Source organism: Saitoella complicata, assembly GCF_001661265.1.
Source record: "Saitoella complicata NRRL Y-17804 unplaced genomic scaffold SAICOscaffold_6, whole genome shotgun sequence".
Classification (NCBI taxonomy): Eukaryota; Fungi; Ascomycota; class Saitoellomycetes; order Saitoellales; family Saitoellaceae; genus Saitoella; species Saitoella complicata.
In genome coordinates, this window is record NW_017566997.1 from 206652 (window position 1) to 232745 (window position 26094).

General features: G+C 51.5%; 8 protein-coding genes across 8 annotated transcripts; 3 read left to right on the plus strand and 5 right to left on the minus strand.

Moving 5' to 3' along the window:
* Window positions 1-13: 13 nt before the first annotated feature.
* SAICODRAFT_70122 (uncharacterized protein) lies at window positions 14-1487 on the minus strand. The gene is made up of 2 exons (XM_019170537.1): window positions 1122-1487; window positions 14-1073 (listed from the first exon to the last, which is right to left on the minus strand). Exons 1-2 carry the CDS (start codon window positions 1410-1412, stop codon window positions 114-116), a joined length of 1251 nt encoding a protein of 416 aa, XP_019025513.1. The 5' UTR covers window positions 1413-1487; the 3' UTR covers window positions 14-113.
* A 353-nt stretch (window positions 1488-1840) lies between these two features.
* On the plus strand, window positions 1841-3693 carry SAICODRAFT_24193 (uncharacterized protein; the record flags this gene model as incomplete). The annotated part of the gene is made up of 2 exons (XM_019166755.1): window positions 1841-1876; window positions 1927-3693. The coding sequence occupies 2 exons, from the start codon at window positions 1841-1843 to the stop codon at window positions 3691-3693; spliced, it is 1803 nt and encodes a 600-aa protein (XP_019025514.1).
* Window positions 3694-3916: 223 nt separating this feature from the next.
* On the plus strand, window positions 3917-5879 carry SAICODRAFT_90070 (ARM repeat-containing protein). Its single transcript, XM_019171673.1, has 2 exons — window positions 3917-4221; window positions 4390-5879. The coding sequence occupies exons 1-2, from the start codon at window positions 4003-4005 to the stop codon at window positions 5797-5799; spliced, it is 1629 nt and encodes a 542-aa protein (XP_019025515.1). The 5' UTR covers window positions 3917-4002; the 3' UTR covers window positions 5800-5879.
* A 334-nt stretch (window positions 5880-6213) lies between these two features.
* Window positions 6214-10418, minus strand: SAICODRAFT_24195 (P-loop containing nucleoside triphosphate hydrolase protein; the record flags this gene model as incomplete). Its single annotated transcript, XM_019166756.1, has 4 exons — window positions 6214-7741; window positions 7793-9269; window positions 9319-10087; window positions 10149-10418. The coding sequence occupies 4 exons, from the start codon at window positions 10416-10418 to the stop codon at window positions 6214-6216; spliced, it is 4044 nt and encodes a 1347-aa protein (XP_019025516.1).
* A 146-nt stretch (window positions 10419-10564) lies between these two features.
* SAICODRAFT_70126 (uncharacterized protein) lies at window positions 10565-19399 on the minus strand (the record flags this gene model as incomplete). The annotated part of the gene is made up of 2 exons (XM_019170538.1): window positions 10565-10836; window positions 10889-19399. The coding sequence occupies 2 exons, from the start codon at window positions 19397-19399 to the stop codon at window positions 10681-10683; spliced, it is 8667 nt and encodes a 2888-aa protein (XP_019025517.1). The 3' UTR covers window positions 10565-10680.
* Window positions 19400-20066: 667 nt separating this feature from the next.
* Window positions 20067-20735, minus strand: SAICODRAFT_90076 (ribosomal protein L32e; the record flags this gene model as incomplete). Its single annotated transcript, XM_019171674.1, has 2 exons — window positions 20067-20187; window positions 20461-20735. The coding sequence occupies 2 exons, from the start codon at window positions 20733-20735 to the stop codon at window positions 20067-20069; spliced, it is 396 nt and encodes a 131-aa protein (XP_019025518.1).
* A 416-nt stretch (window positions 20736-21151) lies between these two features.
* SAICODRAFT_17957 (RNA-binding domain-containing protein) lies at window positions 21152-22559 on the minus strand (the record flags this gene model as incomplete). Its single annotated transcript, XM_019165883.1, has 3 exons — window positions 22502-22559; window positions 22390-22443; window positions 21152-22329 (listed from the first exon to the last, which is right to left on the minus strand). Exons 1-3 carry the CDS (start codon window positions 22503-22505, stop codon window positions 21152-21154), a joined length of 1236 nt encoding a protein of 411 aa, XP_019025519.1. The 5' UTR covers window positions 22506-22559.
* Window positions 22560-23891: 1332 nt separating this feature from the next.
* SAICODRAFT_77829 (uncharacterized protein) lies at window positions 23892-25451 on the plus strand. The gene is made up of 3 exons (XM_019171081.1): window positions 23892-24002; window positions 24067-24273; window positions 24337-25451. Exons 1-3 carry the CDS (start codon window positions 23964-23966, stop codon window positions 25270-25272), a joined length of 1182 nt encoding a protein of 393 aa, XP_019025520.1. The 5' UTR covers window positions 23892-23963; the 3' UTR covers window positions 25273-25451.
* Window positions 25452-26094: the final 643 nt, after the last annotated feature.

The window sequence follows — 26094 nt, forward strand, 5'->3', positions numbered from 1 at the left end:
AGGACGTCGTCATGGGAGTTGCAAGCGATGACATTGTTTGATAGTAGAAGGGAGTCTAGTGTTCTCCAAAGTTGTCCGTTCCCTGATTGTCCTTTTGCTCAATGAATGTCCGTTCAAGTCGACCCGTACTTGGGCTTTCCCACAACCCAAACCACTTCACCCACCCTCAACAAACCTCCAGTAAACAGACCGACCCATCCCTTCAACTCCTCAAAATATCCATACTTCACGAACACGCCGGAAAATAGCTTGTTGCTGATACCATACGTCACAACGAGGTTCATCAAGAAGCACACCCACCATGGCCAGTACTTCGACGACCGGAATACCGTCTTTTGCAGAAGGACCTGTCCAACACAGAGAAAACCTTGCAGAACGAAGTATGCAAGGTTCGATAGGTCCAGCGTGGAAAAGGCGAAGAAGTTGATGTATACGTGCATCAACCCCGAGAAGAGGAAGATGAGCATGGCCGTTGCACTTGTTTTCCACATCGCCGGCTTCGGCTTCGGTTGTTCTTTCGCAGCATCCGCGTACGTTGTCGGCTTCCCCGTGACCTCATCTTTCTCCTCGTTCTGCGCTCCAAACACCATGGAAAAGATAACCCCATGAAACAAATCCTTGATAGCCAAATTCCATCTCCGACTCCAAAAATCCCTAGGACTCGTCGCAGCCCAAGGGTTATCAAACATGTCCTTCATCTCGATCCCACTAACCAATTGGCAGAATTTGAACCACCCATCCATGCTTGCACCCATCATGAGGGTGATTGCGATACCGATGATAATGTATGAGATGCGTTCTTGGATGAAGGACAGGTTGTCGAGATCTTGTACCCGAGATGGAACGAAGCGGATGATGAATGCGACTGCGATTGATTCGACGAGGTTGTGCGTTAATAGACTGCGGAAAGCACGATAGCGAGGTGACAGTCCTGTTGCTTGGCGTTTTGCGATGACTTTCGAATCGGTCAAAGGGAAGGAAAAGAGATGAAGGTAGAGAAGGGGTAGTGTAGCCGGCGCATCCAGGTGAAGATAGTACAGGTCGTACAGGCGCATCGAGATTAGGAAGCCAAGCTATAGTTTGTCAGCACGGATTCCGCAAAATTCTTAGACGAAGCTTACCATTGGTAGCGTTGCATTCACAACTTTACTCCCCGAGTCGCCAACAACAGCCGGTAAAGCCAAGACAGCTAAGATCCACAACCACACCTCCGCCCGCTTCGCCGTCGTCCTAGGCTTCCCCAACAACCCAAAGTGTAGTCTCAGCAGAAGCGCCGCGAAGAAGACATATGGAGGAAGCACGAGGCGGAATAATGGCGCAGTGATCTGAGGCCTCGTAACATCGTAGTCTGCCGTTACAGGGAAGACATAAGAGAAGGCGCGACCGATCCAGCTAATATGATACTCAGACATGAAACTGGAGGTCCGCGCTGGTCGCTTCCGTTGTAACTGCGAAGAACGGTGTTAAACGGTAGAATTGGGTTGAAATGACCTTCAGATTCGAGAAGTAACAGCGGCCGATTCGATGACAGCCGTCTACGCAGGTGGATGCGCCGGAAGCATCGGCCCGTGGTCACCTTGGGCGAGATGACCCCTGGGTCAACAGCAGTTCAAATGAACATATAAAGGTGTTTTTCGAAATACTGTCGTCGTCTTCTGGTCAAGAAACCGCGGTTATATCGAGAACTCATCGCGTCAATTGCAAGTTGGCCGCGATCGGAGCGCGGTTGTCGGGACGCGTGATTCGCCAAACGCGTCGCCAATTGCAAGTTGCGCAGAATTCGACGTTCAGCGAGGTCCATCTTGAGTCGGAGAGTATCTCCGAATCCCGTTCAGACATCATGAATCCATCAAAGCCTGTCCTACCAGGGGACACAGTGAGTTGCTTTATAGCAGTGATGGTGATCTAGAGCTAACTTGCCTGAAGAGCTTCGAGTACACCACGATAGCTGGTCTTGACGACACCTCCCCGGGAGAGATCGTCAGTGTTATCGGTGTTGTTGCATCGTACAAACCCGCTCGAAAGACCCGAGGAAAAGACTTCGTTACCTCAATCACTCTATGCGACTCGACTCGTTCACTCGTGTCATCTGGGCTGATGATCAACATCTTTCGGGAGAACATCGCAGATATGCCAACGTTCACAAGACCCGACTACGACCCCGGAGATGACAAGAACCCTATTGTTATGGTGTGCAGGAATATGAAGCTACAGAGGTACGGTAATAACATTCAAGGGCTTAGCCGGTGGGATACCTCGCTGTGCGAGACTCAGGGCAATCGATTGCAACACATCGGTAAGCCGTCAACCTTGACAGCGGATGAACGTCGTTACGCGACTGAACTTTCGAAATACTGGACGACCCGTGGTGGTACCGCCGGTGCAATGGGCGTTTCTGCACAACAAATTGGTAGGAAGCACGTTACTCAGGTAGACGCTGCTCCTGCAATGCAGCCAGGGACACGGCCCACTGCGAAGATCTCGGAGCTACAGTTTGATCGCTTCTATGATGTTTATGCACAGGTATTGAAGGCCTATCCAGTCGTAGGGCCACGAGGAGAATGCGAGATTTATGTTAGCGACTTCACTGAGAACGCTCTCGTGAAACACTGGAGGCAAGGTGAAAACACGCGGCACACATTCCCCGAGGGACGGTTTGTGCTACAAGTTACTTTATATCCTCCGCACTCACAATGGGCTCGTCAGAATGTCTTAATGGAGGGAGAATTTGTACTGTTGCGGAATTTACGTGCGAAACGTAATCGTGATGGGCTACTAGAAGCGAATCTGCATGGTGATCGCGAGAACGAGGAGAAGGTAAACATCGAGAAGGTGCACAAAACGGATGCTGTGCTTGTGAATATCCATCGACGGCAGCGCGCACTTGAGGCAGCCTTGAAACGTCAGGCGGAGGGGGAGGCTAGAGAACTGAAGCGGAAACAACGGGAGGAAGAAGAAGCAGAAAGAGAACGGAAAAAGCCTGCACCGAATGTGGTCACTGTACATCCTCACATTGCCTTCACGTTGCCAGGAGATGTGCCCGATCCGAATCCTGAGAGACCTCGAAAGTACAGGATGCACGTCCGTGTAATTGGCTTTCAGCCACGGGATCTGGCTCATTTCCGCGTGCAGTGGTGCGACAGATGCCAGTCCACGCTGTCTCGAGTATACGAAGCTTGTCCACGCTGCTTGTTCTCAAGTGCTCCCGCTTTGCCAGACTCTGACGCATCAGACGATGAGGAGACCACGCAAGTACCCACCCCAACGCCATCACAGAGCAGGGACAGGGACGGCATAGTGACAGATTCGAATGGAAAGAAGTGGGTATGGCACTTTGGTCTATTGGTGGAAGGCACGGATGGCATTGCCAGACCTGTATCAGTTTCAGGAGCAGATGCTATCGAGCTCCTTGGTGGTCTTAAACCATCCTGTCTTTCGACACCGAATGGTATCGATAGACTCAGGGAAATACTGTTCATGATGTGGGGAAACCTGCAGGAGATGAATACGGCCGCGGGGATGTTGGAGGCGAACCTCAGAGCTGGCAAGGGAAAGGGGAAGAAGAAGAAGGCGATAGCAGAACAAAAACCGAAGGAGGTGATGAGGCCATGGTTTGAGTGCTGCACGCAGGAGATGTACATGGACGGTCGTCGACACAGGCTTCTGCAGATGTTCGGGACGAGGATTGTGTAGACAGATAGATTCCCACGCTTTCACGTGATAACCGAATACATAACGTTGTCTGGATATGGCCCGAGCATCATTATAAGAGTTCCGTCGTTTGGTAGAATTAAGCTTACGTTCTCGCAGCGCTTTCTCCGTACGGTGAGTGGGTTAGGGCAACGCTGTTTAGGTACGGGTGGGTTGCCTCCCAGGGCGAATCAAAACAGAAAAAAGAGACTACGCACGAGCACGAGTGTTCTCAGTGAACGGGCCAAACACGGACCACCAACAGCAACTCAATTGTCGCTTTCGCAGCATAGATACCTACCCACACCCACTATGTCTGACAGGTTCACCGCCGAGCACCGTCGCTCCAACTTCAAGTCCAAGGGGCTTTTCAAGCAGGATGAGCTCCGTCGTCGTCGTGAGGAGGCTCAGGTTGAGATCAGAAAAGCGAAGAGGGAGGAGTCTTTGGCGAAGAGGAGAAACATGGCTGTCGCCTCTGCTGTTGGCGATTTGGACAGTGATGACGAGGAATTGGGTGTCGGAGAATCTCAGGTGAGTTTCGTCATCTAGGTGTTGGGCAGTTGACGTTGCGCTTGCAATTGCAATGGCTCGAGTCAACAGTATCGTTGACCAGTGTATGCGTATATGCGTGGCTCTGCTTTTCATCCCATTGTCCGTCATGGGCATTTATGCGGACATTTGCTAACAGTTCCTTTCCAGCTTAACGATGAACTCCCTCAGATGATGGCTGGTGTCTTCTCCGAAGATATCGAGCAGCAAATCGCCGCAACCACCAAGTTCCGCAAGCTTCTCTCCAAGGAGCGCAACCCACCAATTGAGAAGGTTATCGAGTGCGGTGTCGTTCAGCGTTTCGTCGAGTTCTTGCGCAGCCCCCACACCCTCGTTCAGTTTGAGGCCGCCTGGGCATTGACCAACATCGCTTCCGGTAGCTCCAGTCAGACGCAGGTCGTCATGGAGGCTGGTGCCGTCCCTATTTTCGTTGAGTTGTTGAGCAGCCCTGAGGCCGATGTCAGGGAGCAGGCTGTCTGGGCTTTGGGTAACATCGCCGGTGATTCGCCGCAGTGCCGTGACTTCGTCCTTCGCGCTGGTGCTCTGCGTCCTCTCTTGGCCTTGTTGAGCGACTCTCGCAAGTTGAGCATGCTCCGCAACGCTACCTGGACCTTGTCCAACTTCTGCCGTGGAAAGACCCCTCAGCCCGACTGGGGCATGATCGCTCCTGCTTTGCCTGTGTTGGCTAAGCTCATCTTCTCCTTGGACGATGAGGTTTTGATTGATGCATGCTGGGCTATCTCTTACCTCTCCGACGGTTCCAACGACAAGATCCAGGCCGTTATCGAGGCCGGTATCCCCCGTCGCCTTGTCGAGCTCTTGATGCACCAGTCCACCTCTGTCCAGACCCCGGCATTGCGTTCTGTCGGTAACATTGTCACTGGTGACGACGTTCAGACCCAGGTTATCATCAACTGCGGTGTTCTCCCTGCATTGCTCTCCCTTCTTTCCAGTAGCAAGGACGGCATTCGCAAGGAGGCTTGCTGGACTATCTCCAACATCACTGCCGGTAACTGCGCCCAGATCCAGGCTGTCGTTGACGCCAACATTATCCCTCCTCTCATCCACTTGCTCCAGAACGCCGACTTCAAGACCAAGAAGGAGGCATGCTGGGCCATCTCCAACGCCACTTCTGGTGGATTGGCCAAGCCTGATCAGATTCGCTACCTTGTTCAGCAGGGCTGCATCAAGCCCCTCTGTGATCTTCTTACCTGCATGGACAACAAGATCATCCAGGTTGCTCTTGATGGTCTGGAGAACATTCTTAAGGTCGGTGAGATGGACAAGGAGCAGTACGGTGGTACGAACCAGTACGCCCTCTTCATTGAGGAGGCTGGTGGTATGGAGAAGATTCATAACGCCCAGAGCTCCAGTAACGAGGAGATCTACTTGAAGGCATACAACGTCATCGAGAGGTACTTCGGTGAGGAAGATGTGGATGACACTGGTTTGGCTCCTCAGACCGGTGAGGGAGGTCAGTTCACTTTCGGTGGTCTCGAGGAGAACGTGCCGTCGGGTGGTTTCCAGTTCGCTGGCGGTAACGACTCTATGATGCAGTAGTAAGTGGTTTCTTATGATGCGAGAAAGACTTGTGTTGCGAGAGAGGTATGATCTAGAGAGTGTCCTGTTCGTGGACTCTCGGTTTCTGGTTTGTTTTCGGCCCCTACAGTTTTATCAGCATAATGTTATTGGACGTGACGCGTTATGGGAATTCACGCGGAGGATCTGGGATTCCTCTACTTGCGGTTTTGCTATTCAGTTTTAGGAACTGTTGCGTCAAGGGTTGCTTTGTCTGATGTTTTTGCGTTGTTCTTTCTTTTTCGGTTTGCCCCATGTTACCCCTTCATCTTCGGAGCATCATCGTATATAGCATACACAAATCATCTACATAATCACACCTGTCCTATCCTTTGAAAGATGTCTTTATTGACTATCTAGCTAACCAGCGTCTAGATCTAATGTGTATCTCGGTTTCTATAAACCATTGCCTTGCAGAAGCTGTGTCACACATGCCACCAACTCTATATCCATCTTCTTCTCTGCCGTAGGATCGTCGATACGCCGCTCCAATAGATCATCTAACATTGCACGGAGACGACCCACGAGTACCCCAATCCTGGCCCAAGCTTTGATGCGTGCCCAGCGCCCGACTGTGATACCTCGCCCGTTGACGTCGATCTCCAGGTTCCCGCCAAAGAAGAGGACAGCATAGGCTCCCACGGGTGTAGCGTCTCGAAGGAATACTTTGCTCGTTGCCTGTTTGCTAAAATATGCGAGGAACAGGTCCTTGAACGTCTGCGCAGAAAACAAGGTGGACGACGGATGCAAGAAAACCCGACCATCGTCACGGGAGAAGAACTTGATAGCCTTCGCCTCGGGATCAACCTCGATTGCACCAGCACTGATAGCTTGGTACTTCTTATCTGGCAATTGGATGCGTGCGATATTCGGGTACGTCGCCGCAGCGACCACGGCACGTACTAGCGCCAAATTTCCGCTATTGACGGAGAAGGACGACACAGCATCTCGTGAGAACGGCAAAAAACCCGTCTCACGCAAAGCCGACAAATATTGTAACCGAGTAGACGCAATGTCAAACAGTGTAGGCTGTGAGAGGAAGTTTTTCTCACACCAAAGCCGTACTTCCCTGTTGGAGGTTGATCGTCTCATGTCGTTCCACGTATTAAAGGCCGTAACATCAGTTAGATGATCCCCAGATCCGTTCGAGAATGCAAGACGTGCTTCCTTAGCTTCATCACGCCTGTCCGCAGGTGAAAGGAATGGACTTCGTACTGTAAGGATGGCCGCAATGGTCAAAGCAACATCTAGGAGACCAAAGATAGACGCCAAGATAAGAAGCTTCGCGCAACGGAGATCTGCCGGAATCATTGACATATGCCTTCCTAGTGCCGTCAACTCTTCACGATCGTCATGTACGGCACCTACTTCGCGCAATGTGACTAGCGCTCTATCCATCGCACTGACGCTGGGCGGCGTCAGCGCTTTCAAGAGAAATCCCTTCACATCTTTAACGTCCATTGCTAGAACGCTCAAACATAGCTGCTCCAAAGGCGTCCTTGCAATCTCTGGCAACGACTGCTCGAGCATCTTCCTTTTCTCGGTTCGCCTAGTGAACAGCTTGTAGCACTTCCCTTGCGTAACTCGACCGGCACGACCGCGTCGTTGCTTGCATGCAGCGCGGGATGCCCATGTTTCAACGAGTCTTACTATGTTGTCTTGCGGATCAAATACTGTTTCCTTTACACGACCAGAATCGAGCACAACAACAATGTCGTCAATGGTAATAGACGTTTCCGCAACGTTAGTTGCCACGATAATCTTTCTTTCTCCAGGCGGGGCATGCGGAAATACACGCTTCTGTTCTGCTGGAGGCAGGGCAGCATGGAGAGGCATGATGTGATAGCGACCCCGAGAGGGTAAAGAGCTGATAGCGTCGATCGCTCGGGAAATCTCCATGGTACCGGACATGAAGATCAAGATTCTGCATAAAGAATTAGTGATGTATCTGTGTAATGGACTCCAAATGCCTTACCCTCCCTTGTTGTCGCCGAGGTCTTCATCAATATACTGTACAGCTTTCGCAATAAGGTCATAATCCACTCGATCTCCAATAGTCTTAAGGACATTTCTGACGGTCTCGTCAAAGTCACCTTCCTCGAAGTCGTCAGGGCCATCTTCCCCCCTTCGATGCGCCCCGCCGCGCATGCTAACGTTCGTGGGACGATAATCCATAGCCTTGACTAGATCCTCAAGATAGTAGTCCTCCACTGGGAACGTTCGTCCCTCAATATGACAGCGTCCTACAGGTCCAATTTCCGAAAAGTACTGCGCGAACACGTCGGCATTGACAGTAGCGGACATGAGCACGACGGTCAGATCCCTTCGCCTCTTGACAAGTTCTTTTAAAATGACCAGTAAGAAGTCAGAATCAACTGATCGCTCGTGTACTTCGTCCAGAATTATGTGGCTGATGCCATCCAGTTCACCGTCAGCAGTTTGCATCCACCGCAGAACAACACCAGTAGTAACAAACCTGATCGCTGTATCCTGACCCCACTTGCTATCGCCTCGAATTGCATAACCCACTTCTGAGCCGACGCTTACTGCGCGTTCAGCGGCGACACGCTCAGCCAGCCCTAAAGCGCTGATTCGACGCGGTTGTGTACACACCATCGATGCACCTTCGCCCTGACCCGAAGCAAGCAAGTGATCTAGAAGGAATTGTATGACTTGGGTGCTCTTTCCTGAACCGGTCTCACCAGTGACTAGCGTTACCCTATGAGTCATAATGGTCTGCACTATGTGGTCGCGTTGCAAGTATGCTGGGAGCTTTTGCCGGGCCGATAACATTGCTTGGTATTCTCTTGTCGCACATCTCGCTTGCCAAGCTTCTTTCAAACGTCGAGAGAGTGCACTGTCAACCGTAGAATTGAACTGGACATTAGACCTCACGACGCGGCGCAATCGGCGTTTACGCTTCTTTGTAACACTGGTATCAGTGGCTTCGTTGAAGCCAGTGATTCCTCCAGACACTTCAACAAGTTTCCCTGGGTTATCGATGATAGTTTGCACGTTCTCCTCAATCCATTCGACAATGGCGTAGCACATCATGTCACCCACCAGATTGTCAACGGCGTATTGTCCGGCTTGACGTGCAATCGCCAGGCGAATATGGGCCGGTAATTGCGCTGCATGAAGGAAGAGCGCTGGAGGTTCCATAGGGTACGACGACGAAGGGTACATTGTCACCGATATGGAGCCATCCGTCCCTGTTACAGTCGATAACGACACTTTCCATGATGTGGGAGTCATGAGAAACCTCTCGACATAAATGGCCTCCAAGGAAATGGCCTCTTCGGACCAAAGGTCACTGCTTACTGCCTGAGCTTCTGGAGCCGGATAGCCAACTAGGTTTCTAAAAAGTGTCTCAGCAGCTCGACATTCGTCACCGTTGCTGTTTGCTAGTGCCAACCGGCACTGATCGAGCTGATACCCTCCCTGCGACAAACCTGCACGTCTTGATTAGCATAAGCAAAGATCAGCAGAAGAACAGCTTACGCTTCGCTGTAGTTTCTTGAATTAAACCATCCGCTGTGTTCTGCCCAACACTAATACCTCCTGCGCTATATTTGGGAGGAAAGAAGCGAGGGGGAAGATCATCTTCGGGGACATGGATCAATAGCCACTCCAGCAGTTCCTCCGCATCAGCAGCATACTCGCAGGCTTCTTCCACATGAGTCTTACGCCACCCCATATCGACGACAAACCGTTCAACAAGCTGCGCTTCATTCGGCGGAGGGCCGCCTGACCATGTATGGTAATTGCGAATAAGTCCCTCCACGCGCTGACGTACATCTCCGGACATTTCCACTGCTGGGGTGCGCGAGGGGTCCCATTGTCCCTTCCTCGAATTGGGTGCGAGCGAAGCAACTTCCTTTCCCGCGCTCTGCAAACCACCCTGCTTCACATTTTTGGCCGAAATAGATTCGCCGGCTGGTAACTGAGTATTCGCCGCTCGTTCTCTCCGCGTTTGAAAGGGGTCCGGCGAGTATTTCCACCCACGCCCTTCCTTCACATCAATCTTCCTCTTGGCTTCCATATCCGACCAGAGTTTGCGGTGATTAGGAGGCAATGCATGCTGCAAGGACTTGTGAGACGACACACGGTGCAGAGCGTAAGTGGCGGACATATGCCGTGCCTCTACCGCTGTTGGTTGGCCCGAAACCAGATCAGCATCAGGGTGCAAGCGGGTAGTCTCAGGAAGCCTTGTCTTCGGATTGATGTTCGACAAGACTACAGTTGCAGTGAACCCTGAGGAATTATGGGACTGCGAAGATATCCGGTTAGCTACTTATGTCGTCTGCTGTATAGGCAGTATGCTCACGAACCATGTCATAATTCACTTTATTCCAGCCGAGCTTCTGGCAGTGCTCGTGAAGCAATGCTCCGGGCAATTTCCCCGTCCATGAGGCTGGGGCAACCAGGGCGGGTTTGACCACAGGCGTGGGGGGCTGCTCTTCGTTCTGTTTGCCCTTTGCGCCTTTCTTAGTCGTTGAAACTGCAGATGAGGACGGAGTTGCCGATGAACCAGCTTTAGAGGACTTGCTGGGGACTGCAGAAGTTTTTGCAGGCACAGCCGCAACCTTCGCCTTGCCCATTGCACCGCTGCTTGTGACACGGCCCGTACGACCTTACACTGTAAATATACTTTCACTGTCTACGTTACAGGGCCAACCCCCACGCGGTGTGTGAAGCGGCAACGTACTGGTTAGCACAGGAGGTAGATGATTAGAAAAGGAAACATGGGAGGAACTGCTATTTGCTTGCTTATGCGAAAATGCTACATCTGAAACTCCTACTAGATATCGGCTCCCAGCGACACGCCATCCCTTCAGGTGAGCAGAAAACTGCTACTCGAATTCACCTAACGAACTTGCCCAAAAGCATTTTAGTTTTTTTGAGCCTACTCTCTTCATTTTCTTCCGCTATACCATCTCTATGTCGTGCCAGATGGGATAAATGGGCCAAATGACGTCCGATAGAGTTCCCAAAAGCATGGGGCAGTAGTGAATGAGACTAAAGCATTTGTCAATAACCGGATGAGCCAGAGTGTAGGGGATACACTTACCTTCTCTTCATCTAAGATACCGTTCGTACCCAATTGCAAGCGTTCGTTCTCCGCCATTGGCGGTCTTACCGACGAAGGCACAGAATGTACAGGAGATGACGATGAGCCAGTGGATTCCTCGTCTTCCGGTTCCACTTCCTCTCTCAGGGTTGATGGACGCGTTAGGGCAGTTGAACCGCTGCGTGGAAGGCGTTTTTGTGCCATATCTGTGTTTGGGAGTTCTGCATCGTCCTCATCGGTGCTCAAAGCGCTGATCGGTGTGAACGACTGATAGCTCGAGAGCTGTCTTGTACGGGATCGCGATGGATGGTGCTTGCTAGATTTGTGCTTTGTGAACTTTTCGGCAATGAGTGAGCCTGTGTGCTGTAACACAGCCTTGAGCACCTCTCGTTTGAGGTGCACCGCAAGCTCTACGAAAGACCAAGTCTTGTTGCGAAACTCCACCGTAGGCATATTGAAAACAAAGTTTTCCACGTCTTCAATATTTGTTCTCTTCGGGCCTTTGTAGCTGAGGCACAGCACCGTACTCGGAACTTTCACGTAAACCAGCGTCATGTTCTGAGAGGCACGGCTCATCATCTGCGATAAATCGTCCTCGGCCTCCACACGATTAGTTGACACCGCGTTTCGTTGCCAAAACTTTTTCTTCCCGCTGCTCTCAGCTGAATGTTCCGAGTGATCAGAGCTTGTCGAAGTTGTCGCCAAAGATTCTCTAGAACGCGACGCCCTAAGATTCTGATGGAGAGAGCCCACACGGATAATTCCGTTCGTTCCGTCGCTCGCTGTAGTGAACTGTGATATGCGCGAAGAGCTAGAAGACGGCCTCGGAGCACCACTGGAGCCACTCGAGAGCGTGCGACTTCGCTTTGGTAAATTCGTTTCCGGTGGGTTCTCTTCGTCTTGGGTTGCCAGCTCAGCCGAACCCTCTACATCATCTGCGTCAGGGTCTCCCGCTTCATCCTCATCCATGTCTTCTGGAAGGAAATACGCGAACACATTCTTACCGACACTGTGCTCTAATTGCACACTGATGGGGAAAAGGTTCAGCTCAAAATGATCCATCACACTGATGCCACCGATTGCTTCGAGCATGTACCAATACACACGAAGCATTTTGCTCCGGCGTGCATCCAGTACTGTGCTTGTTTCACCGAAATAAGGTGCCACCATCTCAGTGTACCGAGCTCCTGGCATCAGATTTATTGCTTGCATCATCTCGATCTCCAGCGTGTTAAAATTTGAGTTGTCGGTGTTGTCAACTCGTTTGAATGTGGCATGAGATAGTCCGACATCCAACATAGGAGTTCCGTCGTCTTGGTTCATATGCCAAATAACTTCACTTGCAGACAAGAACCAGCGCATTGCGGAATTTGCCATGCTTTCGTGATCTTCAAGCATATGCTGCGATGCAATGATTGTCTTCATCAGGAAGAACAATTCCTCTTGACAGTCATGTATCTCAGCCTCGACAGCAACTTGATCATTGCAGCCCTGTTCATCCAAATTCTCAGCTTGGATTTTAAACTGTGTCTTAATTTCAAGCAACTGGCGGATCCGTTCTTGCAGCTTTTTCACCATGCCAACAGCACCCCTCATGTCACTAAAGTCCGCGGCAATAAGGATTCGCTCAAGGCGCTCAGTGCGCTCTTTCTGCAACGGTTCCGTATACATCAGCAGATCCGTGATGATGACATACAACGCTCGGTATTGCCGGGCATCCGCTGAAACGACAAACTTCGGGAAGTTCACGCTGCAGATATTGGAGCGTTCGGTTTCGCCAAGGCCGTAACGACTCCGATTTTCAACATCGTCTTCGACGGAGCTATTGTATTTCAGACGCAAGTGATTGTATTTAGAGTACGTGCACGAAGCGGAAGTCTGATCAACAATTCGCGCAAACGCTGTAGGACTGTTAACGAAATCAAACATGGTCTCCAGGGGTACCCAAGGCGGCCAGGACGAGTTTTCGTTAGTTCCGTATTTATTGGCTGACAGCAGATCTCCAATTTTTCCCATGAAATCCTTCCGCTGCGCGACGAAGAACTGAGCGTTATCCATACTGAACATAAACCTTTGCTGAATAAGCCCGTTGACATCATCATCAAAGTTGTCCTTATCCATGAGGTTGAATATGTTCAATCGGATCGCTTGAGTTGTCACAATAACGGCACTGTCATCGTTCTTTTCACTTTGGAGCTGAATTTGGGGTGCGATAAGGCTCACTGTATACTGACTCCTTGCACCGACGCCATCTGGTAAGTCTTCGATCCATTCGTAACGGCCGTCACGCGGGCTTTGCTGAGGAGCAGTCGAGTCACGACGCTTTGGGGGTTTGACAGTAGACTTTTCGTCTTTAACAACAAAATGTTGGTCGGCATCCTCTAGAAGTTGGCGAATAAGATCCTCTGTGGCCCTTTCCTCCTCATTTTCGTACTTCAGTTCTCCCTCCTCGGCACCCACAACGGATTCACTCTGTTCCCTCTGTTCTTCAACAAGGTTGGAGATAAACTGAACAGCTCTTTGGGACATATAATATATGAAACCACGTCGTTGGCCGACTTCGTGTATGTAACTAAGAAGCGCGTTGCGGACTGCGTTGTACCACTTGAGCTGAACGTTATGCACAACGAACCGATTGCTGAAGTCATGAAAAGGATCATCCAGAGGTGAAAGTTCCAAGCGTTGAAGCCGGGGATCGTTGAGGTTGGCTGGACCCTCTTTCTTCGCCTGTTCTTCGAGTACTTTCCTAATTTCGTCATCCACTTCAAAATTGCCTCGTTCAAAATGCTCGATGAGAATCTGGGTAAGCGCTGACATGAAATTGCGCTTGTCGTACAACAACGCACTCTGTTGTACCAGTTCTTCAGACTGCTTGATCAAGGGAGCGACGTCTTTATACGGCGTTGCCGCAATTTGACCCTCGATCTGCTCAAGATAATCCGCATTCTTCTTGATTAGCTGCGAGATCTCCTTTTCTCGATTCTTCGCCAACTTCAACTGGGCGGCGAGATAATTCTTCCCTATACCCTGCATGGCACAGTCGTGAGTCGCTTCATCGTTAAATCTCGATTTCGTAACGCGGGATGCATCATGAGGGCCGCGCGATTTACCGTGGGAATGCTCAGACGGATCTGTCTCGCGGTAGTAAGTAAATCGCGGTGTAAATGCCAAAGGCATAATGATACATTCGGGTTTCTTCTGGGCGAGAACGTAATCCAGCTCCACAAAATCGTTCATATCGACCCATTCGCGATTTTCTGTGGGAAGACCGAGACAAGCCTGGTTCTCCAAGACAACATGATCAGCTTCCGTTTGTTCTTCTTGTGCAGTACGCATGAAATGCAAGTCCTTGGCAGAGTACTCCTGCGCAGTAGCAAGAATTGCTCGGAGATCGGTGTCGATAAAGTTGATTTCGGCCAAATTGACTGACATATGTGACTTCTTCTCTTTATTTTGATCCTTAGCCTGATCAACATGCTCTTCGCGACGCTGATGCATATCCATAGAGAATCTCTCAATGCGACCCTTTATGCCAGTTGCAGTCAGGGTACCCTGCTCCCAATCTCTGTTGTCTTTGTGCTTGTAAATATGACTGAGGAACAGAGGCGAAAGCTCCAGTTTGTACTTCAAAGTCGCAAGATAGGCTCCGAACTTTTTACCGGACTTCTCAGGGTTTGGAAACAACGAGCCTTGACGGCAGGGTAAGTTCAAAGCGCTTGAAAACGTATGAATCCAGGAAAAGAAGTGTGAGAACACCCTTGGGGTCAGATGAATTGAATTAACGGCGCTTTTCCCACCGACACCAGTGAGGTTGGCATCCTCCGTTCTGCTCGGACAAGTAACAGAAAGTTGTCCATGAAGGAAATTGCTCCGGAAGCCGGCAAACGCGTCCCTTACCTGCCCGTTCTTCAGAATTGAATACTGGGGGATTTTCATTACGACGTCGTAATGTGGGTTGAAAGTATACAAACGACATTTGTTCTGTCCTTCACAATCCTTGCAGTCCGGTGGACAATGTCTCTCAAATGTTAGTCCAGCTGTCCATTTAACTCGGCCAGTAAGCTTCATGACAATCTTCTGAAACATGTCGTTGTGCTTCAGTGATGCTTCTGATAGAGCCTGATCGGCACGTACTTTACGATCACCTGATGCAGCTGCAACAGGGTTGTCGAAGACGTCCTTTGTATAATCAGGGATCGCAAGCATGAACTCCTCGCTTTCAATTTGGAGAAGATTTCTGGGTTCCGGGTTGCACGCGATTTGACAGGCCGTTTCTCCTCGCCAGCAAAACAGGAATCCGGCACCGTCACCCGTGATGATGTAGGGATCACGGGTACCTTTCAAGGTAAAGTGCACATCTCCCGCCTTCCCCCAATTAAGGCGCATGCGACTATGTAACACGAGACGAATCTTATCCCAAAACCCAAGTTTCTCAGAAACATCTGCTTGGGGTTTTGTGAAAGACTCAAATACCCTCATTGCATCTGATATGGCTGGTTGCAGAGATGTACCCCATGCAAAGCGGGTAGGTAGATCACTGTTAATGCCGATATTGATAGTCGAATACGTCTTTGGGGGATTCGACGTCCGAGGAATGGTCATTTTGAACGACGGTGATCCCTTTCGTCCCGTGTCCGAGGGGATGATCGTCACATCAACATGCCGGGTTGATTCAAAATCAGCAAGTTCTTCGGCAATAACGAAGTCGGCCTGTAGCGAGAACGTCGGCATCTTCGAGGTCCGGTTCGTGGAAGGCGCCTGGATATGAATCAAAGGCAACGGGTAGTCTCTCAAATTAACACGTGCTTCACTCATCTCCCATCGTACACTCAATGGAATGAGAAGCGAAAACTGCGTGTCCGGTGGAAGACCTTTGCCAACGTCATGTAAGAAGCTCGGTAGATAGCTTGGCGGAAAGCTTGGCTTGTCAATGGTGAAGTCAAGATCCATGAGAACAACGCTCATGAGAGGTGGTCTCTGCGGCAAAGGCAAGATCCGCTCACGAGCACCAGAGTGATGTGTGATAAGATCATCGTGGCCCCACACCTTTTGGCGTAATGCAGCCATCTTCGCCGACCTGGTCACATTGGCCCACTTAAACCTCTTGATCCACGCGGTGGAATTATGCTCCTGCAGGTTCCTCTCAGCGGTCGCAATATCAACCCGGGCACTCGAGCTAATCTCTGGAGCTGTTTCTGGATTGTACCGAAGGGACGTTGAAGTGTCACGAGGTTGTAGTTGGGGACGATCTGCAACTTCCACAGAACTGTCAGTGGATGCAGCATCCTGTTGCATGTGCTCAGCGGCGGCGTCCACCGCGCATTCAAGGTCTGCAAGTGTACTACTGTCCGTCTTTTGAGAAACCTTGTCAACATCCTGATCCTCGAAATGCGCGCGTTTATGCGCATCGCTGCGTGCCCTCCTCTTTTCGTCTTCTTCGCGGATCTTTTCGCACTTCGCTTCGAAAGCGGCCTCCCGAGCCAGGCGAGCTTTCTGCTCAATCAACCCAACTCGCCAGATGAGCCCTAGCCTGGATTCAAATGGATCATCTTCAAGGATAAGACTGGTAACCCGCGATTTCACACGCACCCGAGGAACATGTTTCGCGTCCTCTGCATGCGGTTGAAGAATGTAGTCATTTGAACCCGTGATGAATCGATGTTGTAGTTGCTTTCCAGCCTTGGCGGTATTGATGATACTCTCGATCAACTCGTGCAGGACGAATCGATCAGGGATTCGTAGACGAATGGCGTCAGACCTCAAGATGAAGGATTTGCTGGATGCTGAGTGAGCATCTCCGTTCTGTGAAGTGCCTTTGGCATACTTTTGCTCCACCTTCACCTGGCTCAGACTGAAAACTCGATCCCACGCGGTATTCAAGATAGGGTTGGGGACATATCCACGCACGAATCGCGCCTTCGTAGTAGGAGTTCCCCACCGTGGTTTTGCAAACTCGAGGTTGGCAACTTCGATCATGGCACGCCTGCCTAAGGGCAACGAAGCTCTTAAACGAAGGGAATGAACCTTAGCGTCGATCAAAAGCGGCTCTTTGTGTTGCACATGTTGCCCTTGCTCCACTGTTTTGTCTTCCCTTTGACGTTGAATCGCGGGTGGACTCATTGCAGCGGCCTTTCTCAGTACGTTAATCGCCTGAAGCAAAGTATAGTGCTTGTTCAAGGAGTATCCCAAATCCGCTTGTTTCACATTCAGGCGTATCTTGCCGTAGTCAGACTCCTCATCGCTCGCTGTCGACATAGATACGTGAATCGCGGGCACAGCTAACAGAGGTTCGTCATGATCCCACTTCTTTTTTGAGTCGATGGTTAGCACTCGCAAAGCCCGTACAACGACAGTCATCCTCTGTTCGTCTTCGTTGTCGCGATGGTCCTCATCATGCAAGTCTGAGTGTTTGGCATGCGGCGTCTGTGGTTCAGCCGGGGACGGGCCAGAATCATCCTGAAGGGGAGGAATTATGGATGCATCCAGGGTCTTGTGATGATGCTTGTGAGTATGAGGGCCGACACGATAGTCCGCAACCCAAGAATCAATCTGAAGACCTGTTCCTTTCGCGTCCTCCGATATCGCCTTTTCAACGTCGGCGAGAGCGACCTGCACATCTTTACCCTCAACTCGAACATCGTGCAGCCACTCAGGAAGGTTACGTAGGAAGAACCGCTTTTCCTTCAGTCGGTTCGGGAGTTTCAGCGTATCAAGGACGCTTACGACCTTTGTTGGCACCACATGCTTGTCGATGGTATGAGCAATCTCGGTCAGACAAGCTACCGTATCCGGATGATCCAACTTGACTTTGAGATTCTCAATGGAGCTATACACTGACACATGAGGTTCTTGCGCTGACCCTGTTCTCAACCGCAAGAGCAGGCCATCGAAATCGATAACGTCATGCGTCGCACCGTCAATCCTGTAGTACACACGCTGAATGCCCCACCGAATGGCCGTTGACATAGCATACTGCCCTGTCTCCGTGTGGGCACCTTCAACGTCCAATACCACGTTGTTTTGACGAGAAACGAGAGCGCGGTCACGGAAGCTGTCTTCTCCATCAGTGTTCCTCAAAATCGAGGGTAGGAGAACACGCATCGCCGGTTCGTGAATAGTAAAATTCAAGGACATTCGTGGTAGAGTGCTCGAAATACGTGACTTCAACGTGGGTTTCTCGTCGCTATTGACTTGCCCAGTCTTCCTGGCTTTGGATAGTCTCAGGAGGGAAAGGAAGATCGGCACATGGTCCAGCCTCAGGTCAGCAGATGGGTTAGTGATGACCACATTTACCGTAACCAGATTGGTATTCGGGTCATCAAGTAACTTGCCCAACCCCAACCACCTACTCACCATGCTCGTTTTGCATGCAACGGTCATGAGTGGAACCGAAATAAGCTGATCCTGCTGGTCCTCAGGCCCACCGTACACCGTGATAGAGACAGCGGTGAGAATTGCTTGATGCGAGATAGTGTCGGGGTGGAAATGCATGCGGTGCACAGCGCTTGTCTGAGGTATCTTCTCAAACTCCAGCCCAGCGTCCTTCAAGGACAGAGTAAACCGGGACGGTATTCCCGTGGGCTGCAGCTGAGCGAGAGCAGTGGTAACCTCCAACGCCCCGATGTAAACGTGGACTTCATCAATAACTTGGAGAATGGGGTTTGGTGGCTTCGGCGGGTTTTCGTGCATCGTCTCTGACACGGACACATCCTGCTCAACCAGACAGCGGACCCTGAATTCCTCCAGTACGTGCAGGAAGCAGTCTACTGGAACAAACAGTTTCGTCAGACGAGCTTCCAGCTTGACCTTGGTGACACCCTTATCTGCGCTTGCCGAAATGGTGACTGTGAATAGCGACATGTCAAAAAGCTCGACGGCTTCTGCATCAGCATCAGGCGGTGTAACAAGGACATGCTGAATCATTGCGGTCACCACTGTGCTTTGACAGGGTGAAACCCCTGGGAGTGATTGCGCCCTCCCTCGGGTACCGGAATTTCGAATCCCGAAGCCCTTTCGTCCATCATTACAGGCCGATGTTTCCGCTGCGACATGCAAACGACCAATCTGCCACGTCCCTACTTCAATAACCTCCAGAGAGGTGTTGTCAATCTGAACATCCACGATGTTGATCCATTTCGTGACATTGGATAACTTTTCTCCGAGGATGCGCAACTGCTCCTCGGCAGACTCCTTTACGGCCACATGATCAGGAGACTTCCGTCCTTTCATGTGCTTCGCGACATGCTCCGGGCGCAGTTGGACCTTGATCCCTGTAACAACAATGCTGATCCATGTGTTTCGCGCAATCGTAGGTCGGTGTAGCGAAAGGCCTACCGATCGCACATAAAGACGTATGCCAACCGGTGTCGTATAACTAAGACGGCGGAGTGACAGGTATCCATAGCTACGAACCTTGATTCCGGTGATTGTATGTAGGATTGCGAAGGTCGAGAACGGCAGGAGGATAAGGAACACGATCGCGATCGCGACGAGGTTGGAGAAGCTAAACATGGTAATAGTGCACGGGAGGACGCTCGCACAAGGCGTATGACCGAGGATCTCAGTTGAAGATCATATACCCCTGGATCGGCCTGATCAATCGTCGGTATTGTCCAATAAATGTCGAAGGGTCCGTTGATATTTGCCTCGAAAGGTATGGATCGACGGCACGTCCAGTGCTGTTTCACGAACCGCGGCCGCAGGCTGGGGTGCTCCGGATATCGACGGCTTGCACGATGACAGCGCGCGCAACTTGGAAAGCCCGTGCGGCAGCTGCTGGGACTGGACTTCTGGGTAAAAGTAGCGACATGGGATCACGGGAAGCAGATGTAGAAGGGCTTTGCTGGTCGTTTTCTGGAGGTTCATGATGGACAAGCAAGCGCATGGGGCGTATGGGGTTAACGGAGCAGCTTAGTCAATACTGCAAGCTCATATGGAGGAGTCCAGGGTCCAGGATACAGCGTCAATCCAACAAGAGATGGTGAATAGTTTGCATTGTGACCGCTTGCTGTCATACAACTTCCAGAGACCGCAAGAACCAAATGCAATGAAACGTCCTCGCGTCCCTATCCACTCCTCCTAACCCCTAGCCCTCATAGGAAAACCCGGTGAATAAACGCCCCTTTTAAATCCAAAAACGCAACAGACAAAGTTAAGATCTGAAAGTAAATGAAGATATTTACTCCTCAGAGCGGACCTTAGCCTGACCGTTGGTGACCTTAACGTTCAAAGCGCGAGCCTTCTCGATGATGGCGATCCTCTTGCGGGAAGAAACGTTGGAGGCGATCTCAGCAGCGAAGCTAGAGAAACAAATGTTAGTGAACTGCCCCAGACTCATAAGGCTCGCAAAAGTCGTAAGTTGACGGAAATTCAGCACGGCCTGACAGATGACAAATTCCATAGGTCCGCGAAGTGACATCCGGTTCCATTCAAACTTCCACCACTCAATCCGAAATCCACATACAGCACGTCCCAGCACGCATATACCATGTCACATCCACAAATCCGGTCTGCCAAGCCATGTACTGAATTTCCACCAACCACAACAATTGCGATATAGAGTCCACACTTACGTCCTGTTGTGCATCAAGAGGAGCTCGACGTCGGCAACGTTGCGGACAAGGAAAGCCTTGTGACCAGAGGGCATCATGTGCCTGGTCTTCTTGTTGTTTCCGTAACCAATCTTGGGCATGGCAGCGGTACCCTTGAAACGACGACGCTGACGGTTGTCGATACCCTTGGGCTTCCTCCACGACTCACCAACACGCATGAAGCGGTCAGACTGGAAGCGCTTGAAGGTCGCAGTGCGCTTCTTCACGATCGGGACATGGGGCTTAGCGGCGGCCATCTGGACGAAGGAATGAGTAACGGGGACCGGGGAAAACGGAGACGGAGCAGATCAATGTGCCGGACGTATTCGAACTGACAGCAAGGACACCTCTGCAACGAATGATCACGTACCTTTGGTGTTGGATGTCGGTTGGCGATATTCACGAAGGCCTTCCTTGGAGGAGCTCACCAAATTTCGCCTAGGCACAGGGCGCCGCTCTCGGGGGAAGCCTGAGGGCAACCGCGCACAGAAACCCTGCCTGCACGTGATTTGAGCCACTCACAAATTTGAGTACAGAGTCGTGCCTCACCAGCCACTTCCCAGGACAAAGAAATGGGTGATAAATATTAATACATGCTAGATTAATCATAGCACAACATGTCAAACCAGACAGCCCGTCCCTTGCAATTGCCAATCGTACACAAAAACCCCTTTTACTTCTTCTTGGGAACGGTAGCCCAACCCTCCTCATTAGCACCCTGGGGAGCAGCCTCACCAGTAGCCTCCAACGTAATCTGCTCAACCTTCTCAACCAACTTCTCCCTGATCTCCTCCTTCTTCTCCTCTGCGGCGGGTGCGCGTCTCCACTCCCTAGCATCAGCCTTAGCAGCCTCTACGGGCTTCTTGGTAGCAGTGACCTCAACAGCCTCAGCATCCTTAGCCTCCTTCGCCTCCCTCGCCTCCCTGGCCTCACGAGCAGCCTTAGCCTTCTCACGAGCCTCAGCAGCAGCAACACGCTGCTGCTCAATTTTCTCCTCGACCTTCTTCAAAGCAGCGTCAGAGTCGACAGGGCGAGCGGCACCGAAGGGGTTAGATTTCGAGGCAGCGGGGGTAGCGGCAGCAGGGGTGTTGGGAGGGTCGAGAGGCTTCTCGGTACGGGGAGTAAGGACAAGGCGCCTGCGCTCAGCAGGGGGACTGATAGCGCCACGCTCGAAGCTTCCCTCGCGGTCGCCGCGAGGAGGGCGGTCGCCCATTGGGCGCTCACGAGGAGCAAGAGGACCTCTGCGCTCCCAGTTGGAGAAATCGCGCTCCTTGCCATCACCAGACAAGCCAGCGTAACGCTCCTGACGCTGAGGACGCTCAATGGGCGCCAAAGGTCCAGTCCTAACCCACTCGCGCTCAGTCCTGTCATCACCGTGTGCGCGAGCGCCGTTCTTCGGAGGCTCAGCAACCGAAATACGAACATTCCTTCCGGCCATACTCTGTCCGCTGGCAGCCAAGGCCTTCTTCAACGACTCCAGATCCTCAAACTCAACGTATCCGAAGCCCTTAGGCTTGTCGTCCAAACGGTCCTTGACAAGACGGACGTTGGTAACGAGACACTCAAGCTCGACGTAGAAGAAGTCGCCAATGGAATCTTCAGTCGCGTCCCAGGGAAGGTTACCGACGAAGGCGGTAAAGGGGGCCTTGGTGGGAAGGGGAACCTCCTCACGGAGAGGACGGGACTCGAAGTCGTCGCGATCACGGAAAGAACCCTCGCGGTCACCGCCGTACGAAGAGCGAGTAGGCTGCCACTTGTCGCCGGCACCGCCCTCACCAGCACCAGAAGAGCGCGAGGCGGGGGCGATAGGAGCCTCATCCATCTCATCAGCCCAACTGCCGGCGCCGAACTCTATCGATCAAAAAGACGTTAGCATACATCCACCTCACGATAGGGGCTCATATATCATACGGTCATCGCCAATGAAGTCGTTCAAACTCATCTTAACTCCCTTTTGTTTAGGTCCTACACAGCAAGATTAGCATCAATCGCGTCGCCTCAGCACCCGCAATCGAATGCGTACCCATGATTGCGATTCTTTGGATGTTCTTAAGGTCGACTGTTCGGTGAATCCTGTCGGTCGTTCTCAGCGCTGCTGCTGGATCTGCAGCCAAAAACTTTGGGGCCAGGCGAATTCAGGGGTTGCTCAAGTGTGCATACAGTGATGTGAGATTTTCGCGGTACACGGGGTCGAGGAAAGTCGAGGAAACTTAAGGTTGAACAATTCTAAGAGAACAGCAATGGCCGAGGTACTCAGAGGAGTGTTCACCTTCGCCAAGACGTAGGTCGAACGTGCTTGTTTTGGTACGTCAGAATTGCGCAGGCTCGCCATTGGGATTTGTCAACCCGGCAAGTCATCAAATCATGGAGAAGGAGATGTTTAATAACGCATCAGTGGCAGACTATAGCTAGGTTTTTTACTTGAGATATCAAAAATATGTAAACCTCTGCGTAGTCTCAAGGACTTCATGGGGAAAGGCTGCCTCGACACTTGGGGCAAGGCAAGAGCACCCGGACCATTGCGCTGTTATTCCCACGCTGTCTCTGGTGGTCGGTCGACTGGAGTCTGATGCTGCAATGGGGAAAGATTACGTTTCCCGCTTTGGAGAGCGTTGAGATGTCCCCACAAAGGCAATCTGACTAGCCGTTCTTCTCGGCAGACCTGATCACACGCTACAGCTCCGTTCGGGTCACCTGGCACAGGGTATGCAGAAAAGTCAATGGTCGCTTGAAACATTGAATCGAGCGCACTGATATAATGAAGAGAAATTACTATGGCTTTAGTGACCTAACGGATGTTTTTTTTGATCATGTCTTGCTCTGTCTGAGCAGAGAATAGATCACCTAACATGCCAGGCGCTCGACCAGGGCACACACTTATAGTTACACGGTCGACGTGCCAAGAATATGTACGAACAGTCCCATCTCATCCTACGCGTCTCAGTCAGCAGGAAGTAACCCCGCCGATCCACGTAGCAACGACGCCGATGGTCAGTTGTTATGATGACCTAAGTATTACCTAGGTCCCCAACTTCCCCACCTATAGCCTGTAAGTAGAAATCGCGCCTCGCCGAAACGCGTACCCGGCACCCGTTTCCGAGAGTCATTCTCGACTAAGGGCACGGTATGAGCACTCCTCGCGTCTTCAATTGCGTCTGGGTCTCCGATCTGCATTATCAGATCGAACGATCTGATCTGATCCAGGCCTGTAATTGGCTGGCAAGGTGTCCAGAAGCGTCGGGCTATTCCCTTGTCTGCGATCCATCCATTGGGACGAAATCGCGACGCGTCTCGCGCTCCTCGAGGACATCACTTTTCGCGCGTCCGCGTTTACTGTAGGGCTAATTAAGGGCACGTGAAGTGCGCGGAACTACAAAAACCCTCCCCCTCCCAACCCCCCCGGAGAAGGTTAACAACCACGAACGAACCAATCCATCACGGCATCCTCTTGACATCCTTCTATAATAACCACCGAGAACACTAAAATGACTACTGCCACTGTCGATCTCACTCCCTCCAAGAAGGTCAGTTGCTCCCCCATCGCCAGGACATCTCCAAGACGCGTCTTGCTAACATTCAATTTTGCAGGTTGCCAACACTCTTTCCGGTCTTGAGCTCAGCAAGGATGATGGAAAGGACCTCCGCGCCGCCTGGGCCAAGGTCTTGAAGGAGACTGGGTCTAAGGTCGAGGAGAAGGACACCAAGGAGAAGGCTGCCGAGAACGATGATGACTTTGAGCCTCTCTTGGTTGAGAACGAGAAGCGCTTCGTTCTTTTCCCCATCAAGTACCACGAGGTGAGTCCGCATTTACGCGCGTTCATTACACTTTGAGACGCGTACTGACGCGTCAATTTACAGATCTGGCAAATGTACAAGAAGGCCGAGGCCTCTTTCTGGACTGCTGAGGAGATGGACTTGTCCAAGGATCTGCACGACTGGGAGAACAGATTGAACGATGACGAGCGTTTCTTTATCTCCCACGTTCTTGCTTTCTTCGCTGCCTCTGACGGTATCGTCAACGAGAACCTCCTCGAGCGTTTCTCCAACGAAGTTCAGGTCCCTGAGGCTCGTTGTTTCTACGGTTTCCAGATCATGATGGAGAACATCCACTCCGAGACTTACTCCCTTTTGATCGACACCTACATCAAGGAGCCTGCTCAGCGCACTTACCTTTTCGACGCCATTGAGACTATTCCTTGCATCAGGCAGAAGGCTCAGTGGGCCTTGACGTGGATTTCTGACAAGAACTCTACCTTCGCCACTCGTCTCGTCGCTTTCGCTGCTGTTGAGGGTATTTTCTTCTCTGGTTCCTTCGCCTCTATCTTCTGGTTGAAGAAGCGTGGTCTCATGCCTGGATTGACCTTCTCCAACGAGCTTATCTCTCGTGACGAGGGTCTCCACACCGACTTTGCCTGCTTGCTCTTCTCTCACTTGCGCAAGCGTCCTTCCAAGAAGGTCGTCGAGGACATCATCACCGAGGCCGTCAAGATCGAGCAGGCCTTCTTGACCGAGTCTCTGCCCGTCCCTCTCCTCGGTATCAACGCCAAGCTCATGGAGCAGTACATCGAGTTCGTCGCTGACCGTCTCCTCGTTGCCTTGGGTAACGACAAGTACTACAACGCCACCAACCCCTTCGACTTCATGGAGAACATCTCCTTGGCCGGTAAGACCAACTTCTTCGAGAAGCGTGTCTCTGACTACCAGAAGGCCGGTGTCATGGCTGGACAGGAGCGCAACGCTGGTGAGGCCACAGGAAAGGGAGCTCACGACTTCGCCTTCGACGAGGACTTCTAAACGTCTCGCCCCTGGTGTTTTCGGTTCTTATGCGGGCAATGCTGGTTCGTTGCTCAAATTTTGTGCTTTCCTGTGTGTGCTTCGGAGTTAATGATATCACGGCGTATGGGTCTTTCTTGTTTTTTTTATTGATCGTTCTTATGGACAATCGCGTTTCATCCTTCAATCGTTCAACCTAGCTAGTTAGATAGGACTTCAGAATAAACACTACACTTCTTTCCATTGAATCCTGCCCGTCCTGTCCTTTTCAACATGTCCATTGTACCAAGCTCTTCGGCTCGGGCTCGTGTACGTCGGCCCGAGCGCTGGGCGGATGAAACACGCCGTACGACAGATTTCGTCGATGCGCGACGTCTCACAGCAGCTGGAATGCAACCGTCGCAGCTCTGTTATTAAAACCCCAACGACGCAACGTCAAGCTCAAGGGACCTTGAAGGATCCTTTTTTCTTCGAGGTTCGACAGACCACTGTCAATAATCAAGCCTTTTATGGCATACACTGCTGCGCGGCCTGACCGCGATGCGCCTACTCATACTCTCACCGATGGCCTCCCCGGCTCGTATCCGCACAGGACACCCCCAGAACCTGTCATCGTCACATCGCCCACAATTGACTTGAAGTCAGCGTCGCCTCAACTTACGTACACACTCGCCGAATCTTTGTCGATCCCACGAGACAACGCGCCGAGGACCGAGAGCGATACTCTACACCCCTCGGGCCCATACATTACCTCGGGCCGGAGTCATTCATCGAGATCCCTGACGTCTCAGACAAGAATACCGATGTTTGCCGCCGCATCACCGAGCTCGAGGGCGAGTTCCA